We start from the raw sequence: 20,218 nt of genomic DNA, 5'->3' as shown, positions 1-20,218 counted from the left end.
TTCCCAGTTCACACTGTTTTTTTTTTGAGACGGAGCCTTACTCTGTTGCCCAGGCTGGAGTGCAGTGGCACGATCTCGGCTCACTGCAGCCTCGGCTGCTCACTCGGCTCCCAGGTTCAAGTGATTCTCCTGCCTCAGCCCCTCGAGTAGCTGAAACTACAAGTGCCTGCCACCACACCTGGCTAATTTTTGTATCTTTAGTAGAGACGGAGTTTCACCATGTTGGCCAGGCTGGTCTCGAGCTCCTGACCTCAAGTGATCCGCCTGCCTCAGCCTCCCAAAGTGCTGGGATTACAAGCCTGAGCCACCATGCCTGGCTTAGTTCACACATTTAATATGAAGACAGTGAGAGGTCAGGCAGGGGCTTCAGGAGAGGAGCTTGCCCAGTTGATCTTGAGGCTTGAAAAGGCTAACATTTGAGAGTCACCTGTAACATTTTTGAAAAGAAAAGCAATCAGGCGGAGGCAGGACAGGGGGAGGTGGACATGTACTTTTTCAAATCCTAAAACTCAAAGTGTAGGAGTTAGAAGACTGTTGTGATTAAAGTGGTCTCACTCCTATAATCCCAGCACTTTGGGAGGCTGAGGCAGGTGGATCACTTGAGTCCAGGAGTTTGAGACCAGACTGGGCAATATGGGGAGACTCTGTCTGTACAAAAAATACAAAAAAAAAAAAAAAAAATTAGTCCAGCATGGTGGCGCATGCCTGTAGTCCAAGATACTCCGGAGGCTAAGGTGGGAGGATCACTTGAGCCCTGGAGGTGGAGGCTGCAGTGAGCCGTGATCGTGCCACTGCACTACAGCCTGGATGACAGTGAGACCCTATCTTTAAAAAAATTGTTTTTAATAAAAATAAAATGCTGCAGTCCTCGTACAAAAGCAGGCCCGGGAAATAACGTGTAATGGAGGGAGCATTTGACATCAGTAGGGGACAGGGAGCTGGTGAGTAAATGGAGTTGGGAAATCTGGCTAAGTGGTTGCCTTTGGAAAAAAATAATCCAAGAGAAATAAGGAGTCAGACCAGAAACTGTGGTTCACAAGAGAGGAAAAATACGGTCAATGAGTGTAGGTAATAAGCTTAATCTTACCAAGAATCTAACAAGTACAACTTAAACAAGACTAGATTTTTGCCTACGGGGTTGGTAAAGGCTTTTTTTCATGTTGGTGAGGGTGGACTGAGGCAGGGATGTTCATAGAGCAGCTGGGAATAGTTTTAATAAATTTAGGAGCCCCATGGCAGGACTGGGAGCAGCACAGACCACACAGTTGGAAACATGCATCGGGGAAAAATAACTTTGACCCTGCACATGATCCATGAAAAAGGGTAGGTACACAAAAAACACGTGTGAGCAAGCTTACTGTAAAAATGTGAGGAAATCTGGCCAGGCGCAGTGGCTCGTGCCTGTAAACCCAGCACTTTGGGAGGCCTAGGCAGGTGGATCACTTGAGGTCAGGAGTTCGAGACCAGCCTGGACAACATGGTAAAACCCCATCTCTGCTAAAAATACAAGATTAGCTGGGTGGTGGTGCACACCTGTAATCCCAGCTACTTGAGAGGCTGAGGCGGGAGAATCACTTGAACGTGGGAGGTGGTGGTTGCAGTGAGCCGCCAAGACCACACCACTGCACTCCAACCTGAGCAATAAGAACAAAACTCTGTCTCAAAGAATAAAAAAAGAAGAAGAAATCTTAAAAGTTAATGCTGGCAGGCCGGGCACAGTGGGTCATGCCTGTAATCCCAGCACTTTGGGAGGCTGAGGTGGGCGGATCATGAGGTCAGGAGATCGAGACCATCCTGGCTAACACGATGAAACCCCGTCTCTACTAAAAATACAAAAAATTAGCCGGGCGCAGTGGCGGGCGCCTGTAGTCCCAGCTACTCGGGAGGCTGAGGCAGGAGAATGGCGTGAACCCGGGAGGCGGAGCTTCCAGTGAGCCGAGATCGCCCCACTGCACTCCAGCCTGGGTGACAGAGCGAGACTCCATCTCAAAAAAAAAAAAAAAAAAAAAAAAACTGGAAACTAGAAAGTGTCTGAGACAGGTCTCAATTTATTTTGAAGTTGATTTTGCCAAGGTTAAAGATGCGTGCCTGGGAGACAGGCCTGTGCCTTCCTCCAAAGGTGGTTTTGAGGGCTTCAGTATTTCAAAGGAAAAGCAGGCAGGAGGGGAAGGAAGGGAGGGCGTGGCCACGTTACGGAATTCCCATGATGCAAGAGAAAAGGGGCAGTAGGGGAATCGTCAGTTACATATTTGTTACACAAAACCCGGTGAACCCAGAGTGGAGACATTTCGCCTTTTATCCGTCACTCTGTGCTTGGGAACAAAAGAAAAAGGCAGCTTCTTGCACGAAGCTTTCAGTGTAATCCTTTCCTTTCGGCAGAGTGAATCTTCCTTTCATGATACTAAATTAAAATAGGGTATTTTCACACAGCGGAATATTATATAGCTATTAAGTGATGTCTAAGGCATATATATGTGTATATATATTTTTGAGACAGGGTCTTACTCTTGCCCAGGCTGGAATGCAGTAGCACAATCACGGCTCACTGCATCCTCGACCTCCCTGGGTGCAGGCGATCCTCCCACCTCAGTCTCCCAGGTAGCTGGGACTATAGGCATTTACCACCAGGCGCGTCTAATTTTTATGTTTTTTGTAGAGATGGGGTTTCACCTTGTTTCCCAGGCTGGTCTCAAACTCCTAGGCTCAAGCAATCCTTGGCCTCCCAAAGTGCTGGGATTACAGGTGTGAGCCACCACGCCCAGCCATCTATGGCATATTATACGGAAAAATATTTAGTCATAAAACAGTATGTGAAAGTCAGGTGTTTCTTACAATGATCTGCAGACTGTGGCTCATAGGCCAAACCTGGCCCTTCAATGTTTTTGTTTTCATTTTTGTTTTCATGGCTTAGAAAGCTAATGGCTTCACATATTTAGTAGTTGAAAAGCAGTCAACAGGTGACCAATACTTTGTGACATGTGAAAATTACGTGAAGTCTCAGTGTTCATCAGTGAAGCGTTCTGGGCACGGCCATGCACGGCTTTCACATGTTGTCTGTGCTGTTCTCACTCCAGTGGGAGAGCGGAGTAGTTGCCACAGAGAGCACCTGGCCCGCACAGCCTGTTCTGCATTTTACAGAAGTTTCCCAACTCTTGCTTTGTTATATGCAAAGTCTAGAAAGGATAAATGCAAAATATTAGCAGGTGATGTTGTGAAGTTGCCTTTTTCTTTTCTTTTTTTTTTTTTTTTTTTCCTCCTTGACAGAGTGTCACTCTGTCACCCAGGCTGGAGTGCCGGGCGTGGTAGTTGACGCCTGTAATCCCAGCAGTTTGGGAGGCCGAGGCGGATGGATCACCTGAGGTCAGAAGTTCGAAACCAGCCTGGCCAACATGGTGAAACCCTGCCTCTACCAAAAAATGCAAAAAATTAGCCGGGCGTGGTGGCAGGTACCTGTAATCCCAGCTGCTTGGGAGGCTGAGGCAGGAGAATCCCTTGAACCTGGGAGGCGGAGGTTATAGTGAGCTGAGATCGCACCACTGCACTCTGGCATGGGCGATAGAGTGAGACTCTGTCTCAAAAAAATAAAAAATAAAATAAAAATGACAGATCCATTAAAGTGATCTATTAAAAGTATACATCAGATTTATTCATTCAAAAATTAACATTCAGACTGATCTCAACCCAGCTGGGAGCTGCAGAGCCTCCCTGTGGTTTTACATAAATCCAGAACCTTGCTGTGGCCCTGTGGGTCTCTTCTAAGCTTCTGAACCTTTTTTCTGCCCTGGACCCCTTGGGCAGCCTAGGAGAGCCTGGGGACCCCTTCTCAGGGGTCCTTCAAGGTTATACACAATATAACCTTGTGTTATATTGACCCCTTGAAGGGGTCCTTCAAGGTTATGCACAATAACCTTGTGTATTTCATTTTATAAAGCATAACCCCAGCACTTTGGGAGGCTGAGACAGGTGGATCACTTGAGGTCAGGAGTTTGTGACCAGCCTGGCCAACATGGGGAAACGCGTCTCTACTAAAAATACAAAAATTATCCAGGTATGGCAGCACGCATCTCTAATCCCAGCTACTCAGGAGGCTGAGGCATGAGAATTGCTTGAACCCGGTAGGCAGAGGTTGCAGTAAGCCAAGATCACACCACTGCACTCCAGCCTGGGCGACAGAGTGAGACTGTCTCCAAAAAAAAAAAAAAAAGGTAGCCCCTCCCCCATTGTTCTGTTCCCTAGTTCCCTGTTCCTGTGTTATTTCTATTCAGTGGCCTGACTTGATGTGATAGAATTTTTTTGTTCATCCCTGTCTCCTGCTAGAATGTTTGCTCATTGAGGGCAAAGGCATGATCTGTCTTACAACAGTATTTCCTGTGCCGGGAGCATCAGTAAATCAGTATTGAATATTGAATATGGATTGAATCCTGACACTAGACAGTGGTGTTAATTCTAGTCTGCAGCAGTTATTTGCCTCCTGCTTTGGAAGCCCTACCAACCTGAATCATTAGCCCCATAGTAACAGTGCTAGTGTGTGATGCCGTATATGTCAGTATATCTATAGACTGTCTTTGAATCCTGCTTCTTAGAAACTGGAGATGTTTTGGTGGCAGCGAAGGGCCATCCTCCTGATGGCGGCTGGTCACAGTGGGTCAAGGGTGCCGCAGTTGTAACCCGGTTTGGCTCTCTGATGGCGTCTGAGCTCCAGTGGGGCTTGCACACTAATATTCAATGCATTTGCCAAGAAGTTTTTTAGATGACTGTCTTTTAAACTGTGGGCACAAGGCATGACTTGTTCTCATAACTTACACAATTAAAGTTTGATATTGGAACGTTGATTTCAAATGAATCATTGCATCATATAGTTCAAGTTTACCTTTATTAAATAACTAAAATGCCACATTTCCGCTTTCCCTTTTATCTGCTTCTCTCCCTCTCCCCACTTCTTCATCGTGAGCGCCTATGAAGTGCTCTGTAGTGAGGAGATGCGGGAAGGGCTCTGAAAGGCGCGTTTGCTATCAGCATGGGAAGCAGGAGGCCCCGTGGCCTCATGGCAGGCCCCAGGCCTGTGACCCCCACTCCCAAGGGAATCTTGAGTGTCGTGTCATGCCACCAGGGTTGGTGGCATCTGTGAGTTGGGGAAGAGAGCTCCCCAAGGCGGCCAGCTATGCTGGGGGGATCCTGGGGGCTCAGCCAGGTCCTCACTGCAAGTGCTGCTTAGCGCTGGTGTCCAGCGTGCTCCCACGGTCTCTAGACGCTTCCCTCTGCAAAGCCGCTGCTCTTGTCGACGCCTTCAGTTTCCTTTTTCTGCTGGCTGATGCACTCTCATTTCACTGGTTCTGGACGCTTCCTTCTGCCTTTCAGGGGCCCTGGTCCTGGACGCTACCTTCTGCCTTTCAGGGGCCTCCTCTCCTCCAGAGATCTTGGCTGCACTGTGAGGAGCCTGACTTCAGCTGGGCCTGTGTGCAGGTGCCAGGCCTTCCCCAGCTGAGTGGGTCCTGTGCTCTGTCCGGCTCCCCGTTCCCCAGCTGAGTGGGTCCTGTGCTCTGTCCGGCTCCCCGTTCCCCAGCTGAGTGGGTCCTGTGCTCTGTCCGGCTCCCCGTTCCCCAGCTGAGTGGGTCCTGTGCTCTGTCCGGCTCCCCGTTCCCCAGCTGAGTGGGTCCTGTGCTCTGTCCGGCTCCCCGTTCCCCAGCTGAGTGGGTCCTGTGCTCTGTCCGGCTCCCCGTTCCCCAGCTGAGTGGGTCCTGTGCTCTGTCCGGCTCCCCGTTCCCCAGCTGAGTGGGTCCTGTGCTCTGTCCGGCTCCCCGTTCCCAGGCTGAGTGGGTCCTGTGCTCTGTCCGGCTCCCCGTTCCCCGGCTGAGTGGGTCCTGTGCTCTGTCCGGCTCCCCGTTCCCAGGCTGAGTGGGTCCTGTGCTCTGTCCGGCTTCCCCTTCCCCAGGCTGAGCGGGTCCTGTGCTCTGTCCGGCTTCCCCTTCCCCAGGCTGAGCAGGCCCTGTGCTCAGCCCAGCCTTGCCTCTGGCACCCTCTTCTGGGTTCGTTTGACAGTATCAGCCTGCCACACGGTGTCCTTTGCAGATGGGTGGGTCTGCCACCCTGGGGCCACCAGGGCCTGTGCCAGGGTGCACCCTAATGTGCAGGGATGTGTCTGGTCAGGAATCATTTGGGTCCATAAACTGCTGCTTATCACCTTCTCGTCCCTACTTGGAACCTGGTCCTCTTTGAGCTGGCCTGGTGGCCCCGGGCCCCTTCTTGGGGCAGCACGCAGATGCTGTTCCTCCCACAGCCGCGTGCTGCCTTGGACTCAGTCTCTGTCCTTATCCACCATCTGCTGTTCCCAGCAGGGGCCCTTGCTGCACTATCCTGTCATCTCCACCAAGGCTCAGCCTCAGGGGCATCAGCCCCTCCTGCCGTGCTGTCCTCTCTAGGCCCAGATGCCCACGTTCCTTGACCCCATCCCCTTGTCCCTCCCTGCCCTCCCTTTTCTCTTCTCTGGGCGTGGGTTCCATGGTTCTTTGGGACCATCCCTTACCTTGACTCCCTGGTCCCCCTGAACTTACCTGGGGAGCCTGCAGAGGCTCCCGGGTTCAGCCCAGCTCTCCAGCTGCTGTGATTCTGTTCCCAAGGCACCGGCCTAGCTGGAAAAAAAGCATTCAACAGCTGCCTCGTCTCCCCTCCCCACGAGTGAGCGCTGACCCCAGTGGGCCCGGGCACCATGTTTCCATGCCCCTGAATGCCACATCACACCCTTCTCCCGCTGCCAGCACCTCCTCTCCAGCCTGGCCCTCAGCAGGCCCGCTTTCTTCTGCTTCACCCAGAAAACAGGAGCTTTTGGAAGAGACCTTCCCTGTGCATCTGCCAGCCCACCCGAGGCTTCCTGTCTAATGGGGCAGTGGCTGTGCTTCAGGCTCCCGCCCCACCCACTTCCCGCCCTCCTGCTAAAGACATTCTTCCTGCACCCCAGCACAGTCTCTCCCAGATCATTCTCACCATCTTCCAGACGCAGTGGAATTGCTCCAGGCAATACGTTGTGTCTTTAAATCATTTCAAACACAGATCCCCTGCTGTGCACGGCATTCCTTCTGTACACTGCTGCAGGCTGCACCTTAGCCTGAAGGGAATGCAGCGGAGGTGTGTTGGACTCGGGGGTGGGTGGGGGGGGTGTCATAGTATCAGTTGCATCTTGAAACAGAAACCTGGTTAACCTAGAAACTGACCCACCTCCACCAGGCCCTTCCTGAAGCCATTGACACCTCTGTCTGCTGCCACGTAACTACCCACATGTAAAAGCGGCCAGAGACTGAAAACATGATTCGACAATAGGCTGGGCACAGTGGCTCACACCTGTAATCCCAGCACTTTGGGAAGCCAAGGCGGGTGGATCGCTTGAGCCAGGAGTTTAAGACCAGCCTGGGCAATGTGGTGAAACCCTGTCTCTACAAAAAAAATTTTTTTTAAATTAGCATGCACCTGTAGTCCCAGCTACTCAGGAGGCTGAGGTGGGGGGATCACCGGAGCAGGGGGAGGTTGAAGCTGCAGTGAGCTGTGATCATGCTACTGCATGCCAGCCTGGGCAACAGCAAGACCCCGTCTCAAAAAAATGTTGAAAATGAAGTCCACTTCTCCTTGCCAACCTTACCCAATCCTTCCTTACGTTTTAGACATATCAGCATGCCCTGCCGTGCACTAAAGTACTTCTCTTTCCCCAGGACATGGGCAAGTTTTGCCTCACATACGAGGCCTCCATGACCCGGCTCTTCCGAGAGGGGAGGACGGAGACCGTGCGCTCCTGCACCACTGAGTCATGCGACTTCGTGCGGGCCATGGTGGACCCGGCCCAGACGGTAATGTGCCATCAGGCTGAGGACACAACGTGCTTGTCACACTTCCCTAAAAGGCTTCTGGAGGCCATCACTCCAGCTTCTCTGATCTCATCATTCCTGTACCTTCTTCTTCAGGGGTGCTCGATTCAGCTTCTTTCCTCTGCCCCTTTCAAGGGTACAGAAGGTATTAAAATATTAAAAGGTAAAGGTAGGGACAAGGACAGAGACGCATGTTACAAATGATACTTCTCCAAATCATATTCTACTTCCTGAGAGTCTTTAAATTAGGCCAGGACACACAATGAGGAAAGGCATAGCAGGTGGCTGCTTTGGAACTGAACAGGTGGTTGGTGTCAGGGTAGGCGAGCTGTGACCGTCGCACGGAGACCTTCCATTGGTTATTAGAGCCATTGCCACGCTGGGCCCCAAGTGCCAGGCTGGGGCCTGGGGGTTTTCTGTACATTGTCCTTTAAATTTTCTTAGCAGTGGTCCTGAGAAGTGTCATCAGTTCATTTCCATAGATAAAGAAACAGAGGCCTAGATGAATTCAGCAGCTGCTGGGCCATTCTGCTCACTAATGGCTGAGGTCAGACCCAGGCCACTGGGTCCGCCTGACTCCAGCGTGCAGGTGCTTTCTGCTGATCCCCAGAGCGTGCAGGTGCTTTCTGCTGATCCCCAGAGGAGACACCGGCCAGGGCTCTTTTTTCCGAGACAAACTTCATTCTGGAAAGGCTGTCAGACCGGGCGCGGTGACTCACGCCTGTAATCCCAGTACTTTGGGAGGATGAGGCGGGCGGATTGCCTGAGCTCAGGAGTTCGAAACCACCCTGGGCAACATGTTGAAACCCCGTCTCTACTAAAAATAACAAAAAATATTAGCCGGGTGCGGTGGCTAACTTAGATCCGTAACTGCTCAACTTGAGACACGCAACATATGTCCTTCCCACCTTTTGTCACTCAGGTGGAACAGAGGCTGAAGTTGTTCAAGTTGGCGTCTGAGAAGCATCAGCATATGTATCGCCTCGCCATGACCGGCTCTGGGATCGATCGTCACCTCTTCTGCCTTTACGTGGTGTCTAAATATCTCGCCATGGAGTCCCCTTTCCTTAAGGAAGTAAGTCTCTTCCACTTCTTCCGTCAGTTGTATTGGCTAGACCAAAACTTAGTAAATTACTACAGCCTTGCATGAACATATTTTAATGTCAGAATGGGCATTTGAAAAAAACGGGTCTGTGGGCGTAGCTGTCATAAAATGGAAAATGTGAGCAGCGCGTTTAGTACTGCGTTTCTTCAATAACTTCACTGTCACACGTAGCCCCTGACTTAATAGACCCGAAGACCTCGAGAGCTTACGTCACAGTAAGACGCACGGAAGTAACTAGGGAGTGATGAGCTGTGAGCGCGTACCACCTTTGTTTTAAAAATCCTTTTATTGTAAGTTTATGAAATATATTATTATTGTTTTTTGAGACAGGGTCTCACAGTGTTGCCTAGGCTGGTCTCAAACTCCTAGACACAAGCAATTCTTCGTCCTTAGCCTGCTGAGTAGCTGATGTGCACCACTGTGCCCAGCTCAAATTTAATTTAAGTTTTATTTATTTATTTATTTATTTATTTTTTATTTTTTGTCACCCAGGCTGGAGTGCAGTGGTGCCATCTTGGCTTACTGAAACCTCCGCCTCCCGGGTTCAAGCTATTCTCCTGCCTCAGCCTCCCAAGTAGCTGGGATTACAGGCACACGCTGCCATGCCTGGCTAATTTTTTTTGTTGTTGTATTTTAGTAGAGACGGGGTTTCACCGTGTTGCCCAGGCTGGTCTCGAACTCCTGAGCTCAGGCAATCCACCCGCGTCGGCTTCCCAAAGTGCTGAGATTACAGACATGAACCATTGCGCCTGGCAAATTTAATTTTTAATAGTGGCTGTATTTAACAGCCAGCTTGAAAATTCTCTGAAAATATGGCAGCTGGCTCGTGGGAGTTGGTACAAGTCTGACACCTCTGTCCCCGTTCCGAATCTTACTCCATATATCTTCACTGTCTGAGATGCTATTTGCTGGTATGCCCCCACCCCCACCCTGCACTCCCTGCCCCAGTCTGGGGGCCCCACCCACCCCGCATGCTCTCTGCAGATACGCTGCCCAAGCCAGCGAGGCCTGTGGAGACATAGACTTGTGGTGTGTGGAACAATCAAAAGACCAAGCCAGGCTTTTCTCGTCTTCCCAAAGCGACTCCTGAGGGACGGTAGAGGAGGGGATTAGGAAACATTTCCCTGTTTCACTCAATAGGTTTTATCTGAGCCTTGGAGATTATCAACAAGCCAGACCCCTCAGCAGCAAGTGGAGCTGTTTGACTTGGAGAATAACCCAGAGTACGTGTCCAGCGGAGGGGGCTTTGGACCGGTGAGTGCGGCGGGGCTGGGCGAGGCACAGTGGGGCGTGGTGATGGGATGGGTAATGGGGTGTGATGGGCCCATCTCCGTGCTGGGTGCCCCCGTTACCTTGCGGTTCTACCGCCGTAAAGGAATTACTGCTGATCATTGCTATGGATGTCCTTGGCAGTCTTGCACTTATTTTTTATTTTTTTGAGACAAGGTCTCGCTCTGTCACCCAGGCTGGAGTGCAGTAAGCATGATCACGGCTCATGGCAGCCTGAATCTCCCCCATCTCAGGTGATCCTCCCACCTCCACCTCCTGAGTAGCTGGGACTACAGATGATGCCACCATGCCCAGATAATTTTTTTGTGTGTGTGTATTTTTTTGTAGAGACAGGGTTTCGCCATGTTGTCCAGGCTGGTCTCGAACCCCTGGGCTCAAGTGACCCGCCTGCCTCAGCCTCCCAAAGTGCTGGGATTACAAGGAGGAGCCACCGAGCCCCGCCAGTGTTGCATTTAGAACATTAGAAAGTCCCTTTTTCACGTCGTCTCATTTCCCAGCAACAAATTCAAATTTCCTTGTCCTCCAGGTTGCTGATGACGGCTATGGTGTGTCGTACATCCTTGTGGGAGAGAACCTCATCAATTTCCACATTTCTTCCAAGTTCTCTTGCCCTGAGACGGTATGTATGAAAAGAAGTTCCTTTTTCTGAAGATGGGGTATTTTTGCTTTATTCTTTTTAAGGAAACACATCTTTAATTTGACAGAAAAAGTCAATTCAACTGCCTGCTTTTACTTGGTTTGGGCATTTTCACATAAATGGACTGCTTTTTAAAAAAAATTTTTTTTTTTTGGAGACACAGTCTCACTCTGTCGCCCAGGCTGGAGTGCAGGGGCGAGATCTTGGCTCACTGTAACCTCTGCCTCCAGGGCTCAAGTGATTCTCCTGCCTCAGCCTCCCAAGTAGCTGGGACTACAGGCACCCACCACTACCCCGGCTAATTTTTTTGTATTTTTAGTAGAGACGGGGTTTCACCATGTTGGACAGGCTGGTCTCAAACTCCTGACCTCAGATGATCCACCTGCCTCGACCTCCCAAAGTGCTGAGATTACAGGCATGAGCCACCGCGCCTGGCCTAAATTTTTTTAATTAAAAAATTGTTTGTACAGACAGGGTCTCCCCACATTTCCCAGGCAAGTCTTGAACTCCTGGGCTCACGCGATCCTCTTACCTTAGCCTCCCAGTGTTGGGATTACAGGCTTCAGCCACAAGTGAATTTCAAAATTCTCTTTACCTAGTTTTAAAGAAATGTATCTCAGCCAGGCACGGTGGCTCACACCTATAATCTCAGCACTTTGGGAGGCTGAGGCTGGCCAATCACTTGAGGTGAGGAGTTTGAAACCATCCTGGCCAACATGGTGAAACCCCGCCTCTACTAAAAATACAAAACTTAGCTGGTGTGGTGGCACACGCCTGTAATCCCAGCTACTCAGGAGGCTGAGGCAGGAGAATCGCTTGAACCCGGGAGGTGGAGGTTGTAGTGAGCCAGGATCATGCCACTGCACTCCAGCCTGGGTGATGGAGTGAGACTCCGTCTCAAAAAAAAAAAAAAAAAAAGGAAATGTATCTAATTTGGTTTAACATGTTTACCTCTGTTGGCAGCAATGGTTTTGAAGCTTAACGTTGGAGTGCTGCTGTAACTTTCAGACTCTTTAGCACTTGGAAGGTGAACTAAAAATAATGGGTACACACTAAGAAATCTGCATACAGAGCAGGGGACCCCCGGCTTCCTCTGTGGATGGAACAAGGGACCTCCTCCCTAGCATGGCACATTGCCCTTATTTATATTCTGCTTTCCTTGTTGTACATAGCCTGGCAACCCATGCCACTGTCGCTGTTAACAGAGGAAGTTGGGGTTTATTTGTTCACTGTGGTTTTCTTTTGTTGTTTGTTTGTTTGTTTGTTTGTTTGTTTTAGACAGGGTCTCACTCTGCCACCCAGGCTAGAGTGCAGTGGTGTGATCTCGGCTCACTGCAGCTTCAGCCTCCTGGGCTCGGGATCCTCCTACTTCAGCCTCCTGAGTAGCTGGGACTATAGCGGAGTGCCACCACACCTGGCTGATTTTTGTATTTTTTGTAGAAATGTGGTTTCACCATGTTTCCCAGGCTGGTCTTGAACTCCTGGGCTCAAGCGATTCCAAAGTGCTGGGATTACAGGCATGAGCCACCATGCTCAGGATGGTCATTGTGTTTTCCGTGGGATAAACGCATTGGCATTAGGGGAAGGCTTAGATCGACAACACACCCGCACAAACACATCAGCTGTCATCTCTTTACCCTCAGCATTTCTCTGGAATGTCTAAGTTAAGCTTTAAGACGTTGGTCAGATCTTAGAGAACTGGCAGAAAGGAATTTCAATGAAACATTGGGTCAGATTGCAAATGAAAAAGCTTGAAATGTGGGGATGGCCACGTTTTAATAGGTTTTTGGGTTTTGTTTTTACATGAAAGGATTCTCATCGCTTTGGAAGGCACCTGAAAGAAGCAATGACTGACATCATCACTTTGTTTGGTCTCAGTTCTAATTCCAAAAAGTAATTCCACTGGAGCTGCTGGGAAGGAAAACGAGCTCTTCTGATGCAAACCAAATGAAAAATAGGCATTAATCCTGACCTTAGCTCGGGATGAAACACTGCTCTTAAAAAAACTCAGTTTTCCTCCCAAAAAATGTGGGTGTTTTTTTTTCCTAGAACAGTATCTCTCCCCTGTGAAGCATAACCCCACTACTTCCAGACTTGCCCTCCCTTGGGGGACATCTGATAAAGTCTCCCCTGATGTCTCCGCATCGGCTTGGATTTATTAAGGGATGCAAATCTTGTTGAGTTAATGAAGGAATTAGTAGGGTTGTGGCTTCACACACAGTGGAATGGAAATGGTGTGCTTTCTCAGTGGCAACCGAAGGCCTAGTGCTTAAGGGCATTTAGCATCATCCAAGCAGGGTAAACTTTTGTTTTGTTAAAAGAAAAATGTGTTATTCAAGTTGGTGTCCCCAGTTGTAGCTAACACATCTGGAATGCACTAACCAAAATGCTGTGCTTTGGAGACCTGCTTTTGTCACCATGGGTAACCGTTCCCGTCTGGTCCAGTAGCCTGTGTCTGCCTCTCCACATTTGAAGCAAGCAGGATGCAACATCTTCAGTTTTACTGACCTTGTATGTCTTCAAGTCTTCACAACCCAGTGCCTTAAAAATGAAAGGCCCTAAATGTAAGGGAGATGGAGAGAAAGATTTATTTTGTGGAGTCTTTGGGTGGAATTGTGGGTATACTGTTCCCTTCACAATTGACTGAGTATGGATAACCATACATAAGCATTTGCTACACCCCACCAGCCCCCTCCCCCTCAGAAACACCAGTTCCTTCCCAAGGGCAGCTGTGCCAGACTCCCCTCCCGGGACTGCCTTCTTGTCATCATAAGCAACAAAAGAAATAACAGGCACATGTCATAAAAGGGGAGCAAGGGCCGTGATGGTCAGATAATTCACTCAAGAATAAAACATGACACGTGCCTCAGGAGGATCTCTTTCCCAAAGTGACAGCAAGGAGGGCAGGGCATCGGCCACCAAGCGGGGACTAGCAAGTGAGGAAGGGGAGGGCAGCCCACCGTGGTGAGGAGAGAGTGGCTCCACGACCCCAAGGGATGGCCTTCTCCTCCCACCCGGTGAGGGGAAAGACTCACCAGAGGGTGATGGAGACAGTAGGCCGGCTCACCTTGGTGACCGGCCAAGATGTCTCAAGTGACGGTGCTAGGTATTCACCCAGCCTGTCCTTCAGATAGGAGTGCCTTCATGAAAGCGTCTCATGGACCACAAAGCAATTATGCACTGAGTCATCTTCAGTATTTAATGCAAAAATGAAGCATCATGGAATGAAATTCCCACTGTCTGTCATGACAAGCTTAGCTGTCCATTGTTTTAAATTGTGTATTTATTTTTTTGACCACTTGGTTCTAGTTGGGCCTGACTCTTTCAGAGTCCTGCACCCCGACAGTACAACAGCGACGGCTGAACTGTTGGAGTCGATGGAAGGTGCTTGCCAGAGAACACATGCCTTTTTTTTTTTTTTTTTTTTTTTGAGATGGAGTTTCACTCTTGTTGCCCAGGCTGGAGTGCAGTGGTGCAATCTCGGCTCACTGCAGCATCTGCCTTGCAGGTTCAAGCGATTCTCCTGTCTCGGCCTCCCAAGTAGCTGGGATTACACGCCCAACACCATGCCCTGCTAATTTTTGTATTTTTAGTAGAGACGGGGTTTCATCATATTGGTCAGGCTGGTCTCGAACTCCTGACCTCAGGTGATCCACCTGCCTCAGCCTCCCAAAGTGCTGGGATTACAGGCATGAGCCACGATGTGCGGCCCACATGCATGTTTTATGTATGTATACTTCATGATGTAAAAATCCCACCTTTATGGGCCAAAGATTTTTTTTCTCCTGAAAGCAAGAACAAATGAAAACAAAAGACAAAAAAAAAAAAAAGTGTCCAGGCGCGGTGGCTCATGCGTGTAATCCCAGCACTTTGGGAGGCCAAGGCGGGCGGATCACGAGGTCAGGAGATGGAGACCATCCTGGCTAACACGGTGAAACCCCGTCTCTACTAAAAATTCAAAAAATGAGCCGGGCGTGGTGGCAGGCGCCTGTAGTCCCAGCTACTCGGGAGGCTGAGGCAGGAGAATGGCGTGAACCCGGGAGGCGGAGCTTGCAGTGAGCCGAGATCGCTCCACTGCACTCCAGCCTGGGCGACAGAGCGAGACTCCGTCTAAAAAAAAAAGCAAAAACAAACCAACAACAAAAGACCCTGACTGTCTGTCAAGCAGGCAGGGGGGATGTAGCTCTCTCTGCCCTGGGCAAGAATAGCACTTCCCGTTAAAAGCCAGCAGCCGGCGTCAGTCCCTATCAGAGCCAGCTAGATCATGCACTGTTGACCACTGAGCAATCTGTGTTACAGTAGAGTTCACAGGGCATTTTGAGTGTAGACGTGAGTGCTTAAACATATTTGGGTTTCTCTCTCAGGTTTTAAATGTTTCAAATGTAATTGTTGCTCATCAGTGCAGTTATCAATGCAATTTTATATTCCTTGAGGGGAGAAAGAGGGGTCTTATTGTACATGTCCAAGGGGGGTGATAAGAGTATTATCTATTTAATTTAATTGGAACAAACCATTGTCTTAACGCAGCCATGGTTTGAATTTGTTATCTTGGGCTGACCGGTGCATGTAAATACAATATGCTCTTTGGATGTAAATCTTAGAAATGCAGTGTGAATGTAGGTTATCATTAATAAAACATTAACCCCAGTCTACTACAAGATTTGTTTCTGTCTCTTTTGTTATATTAAGGGGATTATAAGTCAAGGACCAAGTTCAGATACTTGAGACAAAGTGGAAAGTCTCAGCCTATGGAAACAAGGCCTTGGAGGAGACCATGGACATCACCAAGTTCATGTGCTGGGCTGGAAAGAAAAGCCTGTTGATTTTCACTTGCTGTGCATTTATTCATCCATTCCATTGCCTCAGTGCTGAGAACAGTGCCTGACACATAAAAGATGCTCAGTAAATATGTTAAAGTAATGCATGAATTCCATTTTTCTGTTTTTCTTGAGCACCTGTATTAGGCCATTCTCACATTGCTGTAAAGAAATAGCTGAGACCGGGTAATTTATAAGAGGTTTAATTGGCTCTCAGTTCTGCAGGTTATACACGAAGCATGGAGGCATCTGCTTCTGGGGAGGCCTCAAACAGCTTTTTACTCATGGTGGAAGGCAAAGGGGGAGCAGGCATTCTACATGGTGAAAGGAGACAGAGAGAGAAAGAGAGGAGGTGCTCTCTTACACATTTGCAAACAACCAGATCTGAGAGAGAGAGAGGAGGTGCTCTCTTACACACTTGTGAACAACCAGATCTCACAGGAACTCACGCACTCTATGGTGAGGACAGTAGCAAGAGGGATGGTGCCGTTCATGAGAAATGCACGGCCATGATCCAGTCACTTCCCATCAGGCCCCACCTCCAACATTAGGGATTACCACTGAACCTGAGATTTGGGTGGGGACACACATCCAAACCATATCAGCGCCTGTTCTAGGCACTGGGGAGACAGCAGTGACCCCACCAGGTTCTGGCTCTCTCATTAGTCCATTTTTACATTGCTGTAAAGAACTTCTTGAGACTGGGTAAGTATAAAGGAAAGACAGTCAATTGACTCACAGTTCAGCATGGCTGGGGAGGCCTCAGGAAACTTATAATCATGGCAGAAGGTGAAGGGGAAGCAAGAAACCTGTTACATGGCAGCAGAGGAGAGTGAGTGAGGGGGAATTGCCGAACACTTTTAAGCCATCAGATCTTGTGAGAACTCACTTCTTATTGCAAGAACAGCGTAGGGGAACCGCCTCCATGATCCAATCACCTCCCACCAGGTACCTCCCTTGACACAGAGGGATTACAATTCAAGATGAGATTTGGGTGGGGACACAGAGCCAAACCATATCACAGAGGAAAAAGAGAACAAGCCAACCAGTTGAAGGATTTTAAGTGTTCTGAGGCAACTAAGAGGATCATTGGGAGGGGGTGGTAGCTGGCAGGGAGGGTGACCCACTTAGAGTGGGTTGAGCTGAGACCTGAGAGACTCGACGGAGCCAGCCCAGCCAGTGCAGCAGGGCAGCAAGCATCTAGGAGCAGCAGGTGCAGAGCCTCCAGGCTTGATTGCAACCCGTGGGTGACCCCCACAGGTGGCTGTGTATGCCTGGCATGATGCTACTCAGTAGACGTCTGATTCTGATTAGTAAACGAATGAACGGTGCAAACTTGTGGGTTACTCTCTTGCTTGGGCCACTCAAGCTATGCATAATTCTTGGGCTCTTCGATTTATTATTTTTATTATTTTTTCTGCTTTTGTGAGTGTTTTTTGTTGTTGTTGTTTTTGTTTGTTTGATTTTTGAGATGGAGTTTCAATCTTTTTGCCCAGGCTAAATTACAATGGTGCAATCTCAGCTCACTGCAACCTCCGCCTCCCAGGTTCAAGCAATTCTCCTGCCTCAGCCTCACAAATAGCTGGGATTGCAGGTGTGCACCACCATGCCTAGCTAATTTTGTATTTTTAGTAGAGACAGGGTTTCACCATGTTGGTCAGGCTGGTCTTGAACTCCTGACTTCAAGTGATCTGACACCTTGGCCTCCCAGAGTGCAGGGATTACAGGCATGAGCCACCACGCCCAGCCCCAGGCAAAATTTTCTTGATTTTTGAATGTTAAATGTACAACTAAATAGTACACGGTGTTGCTGTGCCTTGGGTACTACCCTTTAAAAATTTAGAAAAGTATTTAATTTTTAAAAGCTGATGTTTTACATTCTTTATTTTTACCAAAACAGTACCTGAGTAGACAGTACCTGAGGCTGTCTCCCCAGCACCCACTCCCACCAGTCCCTCTACACCCTTTGCAGGTTTCGCCATCACTTGAATTAAACTTTCACCTCTTCTCTTGATTAAACAGTGATATCTATTGACTCCTTAAAGATGAAATAGCTCATTCCCCACCCAAAATTTGAGACTTTCATTGTATTTGTGACTTTTTTTTTTTTTTTCTGAGAGGGAGCCTTTCTCTGTTGGTCAGGCTGGAGTACAGTGGCACAATCTCAGCTCACTGCAACCCCCATCTCCCAGGTTCAAGCCTCAGCCTTCTATGTAGCTGGGACTACAGGCGTGCGCCACTACGCCCAGCTAGTTTTTGTATTTTTTAGTAGAGACGGAGTTTCACTATATGTTGGCCAGGCTGGTCTCGAACTCCTGACCTCAGGTGATCCATCCGCCTCGGCCTCCCAAAGTGCTGGGATTACAGACGTGAGCCACCACGCCCAGCCGTATTTGTTACTTCTATTTCGGGACCAACTCCATCAATTGCACCTGTAAGCTGCGTCACCAAGGACCGGGAGTGGGTGCGAGGCTGGGAACGTGCGGTGCAAGCCCCTGCCCTCTGTCCACCCGCAGCGTCCCAGGCCGGGATCTGTCTTGAGAGCTCGAGTGTAGAAAAATGTTTTATTTTATTTTATTTATTTTTTTGAGACGGAGTCTAGCTCTGTGGCACAGGCTGGAGTGCAGTGGCGGGATCTCGGCTCACTGCAACCTCCACCTCCCGGGCTCAAGCGATTCTCCTGCCTCAGCCTTCCAAGTAGCTGGGATTACAGGCGCGTGCCACCACGGCCAGCTAATTTTTGTATTTTTAGTAGAGACGGGGTTTCACCATGTTGCCCAGGCTGGTTTTGAACTCCTGACCTCAAGTAATCCGCCTGCCTCGGCCTCCCAAAGTGCTGGGACTACAGGCGTGAGCAACCACGCCTGGCCAGAAAAATATATCTGAAGCCCAAGGTCAGAAGCCAAGCTAGGCAGTCCCACTTAGCGCTGCCCGAGTTGATGGGGACCTCAGTTTCCCCACCTGAGCCTGGATCGGCTGAACCCTGGGAGTGCCTCCCCTGACCCGCTCTGGCAACAGCGGCAGTCCAGGCCCCGCCCCTCGCGACTCTGTCTCCTCCCGCCCCAGACCACGCCCACCACACCTCCCTGGCCCCGCCTTTACCTCCCCGCCCCGACCTCGACTCCGCCCCACGCCCAGGCCCCGCCCACTGCCCGGGCGCCTCTTCCCCTCCCCCCAGGTTCCTGTCCCTCACCCTTCCCCCTTCTCCAACCGCCAACGGCCGCCTGCGCCTGAGGCCCGGCCCACGCCCCATCCCGCTCGCTCCACGCTGCGGCAGCCCCGGCGGCCCCAGGTGCGTCCCTCCGAGGAGGCATGACGGGGCGGTCCCCGGGCTGGGCCTCGGCTCTGCAGGCGGGGATGGGGGCTGCCGGGCCGGGTCGGGCCCCTGCGGGTGGGCGGCGGGCGGCGGGCCGTGGGCGAGGCCGCCCCTCACCTGGCCCCCCCTCCCCTGGCCGCTCCTCACCTGACCCCCTCCCCTGGCCGCCCCTCACCTGACCCCCACCCCGGCCGCCCCTCTCCTGGCCGCCCCTTACCTGGTCGCCCCTCCCCTGACTCCCTCCCCTGGTCGCTCCTCACCTGGCCGCCCCTCACCTGGCCCCCTCCCCTGGCCGCCCCTCCCCTGGTCGCCCCTCCCGTGACCCCCTCCCCGGCCGCCCCTCCCCTGGTCGCCCCTCACCTGACCGCCTCCCCTGGTCGCTCCTCACCTGGCCGCCCCTCACCTGGCCGCCCCTCACCTAATCGCCCCTCATCTGGTCGCCCTCACCTGGTCGCCCTTCCCCGGGCCCCTCACCTGGCCCTCCCTCACCAGGCCGCCCCCTCCCCTAGCCGCCCCTCACCGGGTCCCCTCCCCTGGCCGCCCCTCCTTTGGCCGCCCCTCCCCTCGTCCTCTCCCCTGGCTGCCTCTCACCTGGCCGCGTGTTGCAGGTGCGCGGCCCCCGCCATCCCGCCCCGCCGCCCTGCGCCATGGAGGAGGGCCCTCTGCTGGGCGGGCTGCCCAGCCCCGAGGATGCGATGGTGACGGAGCTCTTAAGCCCCGAGGGTCCGTTCGTTTCGGAGAACATCGGCCTGAAGGCCCCCGTGAAGCACGAGGAGGACGAGTTCCACGTCTTCAAAGAAGCGTACCTGGGCCCGGCGGACCCCAAGGAACCCGTCCTGCACGCGTTCAACCCCGCGCTGGGCGCCGACTGCAAGGGCCAGGTCAAGGCGAAGCTCGCGGGGGGCGACAGCGACGGCGGGGAGCTCCTCGGGGAGTACCCCGGGATCCCAGAGCTCAGCGCGCTGGAGGACGTCGCGCTCCTGCAGGCCCCGCAGCCGCCCGCCTGCAACGTGCACTTCCTGTCCTCGCTGCTACCCGCGCACCGCAGCCCGGCGGTGTTGCCCCTGGGCGCCTGGGTCCTGGAAGGAGCCGCCCACCCGGGCGTCCGCATGATCCCAGTAAGAACCGCCTGGGGAATGGGCACAGCTCCCCCTCCATCGCTTCCCCAACCCATCTGAGGCTGCTAGTGTACCCCAGGAT

At 51.2% G+C, this 20,218-nt stretch overlaps 2 protein-coding genes across 13 annotated transcripts in view; both read left to right on the top strand.

The window, feature by feature from the left end:
• CPT1A (carnitine palmitoyltransferase 1A) overlaps window positions 1–15,543 on the top strand; it is an 87,316-nt gene extending 71,773 nt beyond the window's left edge. Inside the window, exons 15-19 of one of the 2 annotated variants that reach the window (XM_016921421.4) lie at window positions 7,701–7,835; window positions 8,776–8,928; window positions 10,099–10,212; window positions 10,775–10,867; window positions 12,696–15,543. In XM_016921421.4, the coding sequence (XP_016776910.2) occupies window positions 7,701–7,835; window positions 8,776–8,928; window positions 10,099–10,212; window positions 10,775–10,867; window positions 12,696–12,782 (582 nt within the window). In that variant the 3' untranslated portion in view covers window positions 12,783–15,543. The remainder of the gene's footprint in view (window positions 1–7,700; window positions 7,836–8,775; window positions 8,929–10,098; window positions 10,213–10,774; window positions 10,868–12,695) is intronic. The other variant, XM_016921422.3, reaches the window with a different exon arrangement.
• Window positions 15,544–18,786: 3,243 nt separating this feature from the next.
• The window catches only part of TESMIN (testis expressed metallothionein like protein), a 46,769-nt gene continuing 45,337 nt past the window's right edge, over window positions 18,787–20,218 (top strand). For 9 of the 11 annotated variants that reach the window (XR_010147578.1, XR_010147577.1, XM_063784223.1 and 6 more), the window contains exons 1-2: window positions 18,828–18,994; window positions 19,627–20,136. Coding sequence is in view for 9 of the 11 variants with exons in the window: in XM_063784223.1 (XP_063640293.1) it covers window positions 19,666–20,136 (471 nt within the window). In the remaining 2 variants the exon portion in view is untranslated. Of the gene's footprint in view, window positions 18,995–19,626; window positions 20,137–20,218 lie in introns of all 11 variants that reach the window. The other 2 variants (XM_063784222.1, XM_063784224.1) reach the window with 2 other exon arrangements.

The sequence above is a fragment of the Pan troglodytes genome, chromosome 9 (assembly GCF_028858775.2).
Source record: "Pan troglodytes isolate AG18354 chromosome 9, NHGRI_mPanTro3-v2.0_pri, whole genome shotgun sequence".
In the NCBI taxonomy this organism is placed as follows: domain Eukaryota; kingdom Metazoa; phylum Chordata; class Mammalia; order Primates; family Hominidae; genus Pan; species Pan troglodytes.
This window is presented reverse-complemented; position numbering and strand designations above follow the sequence as displayed.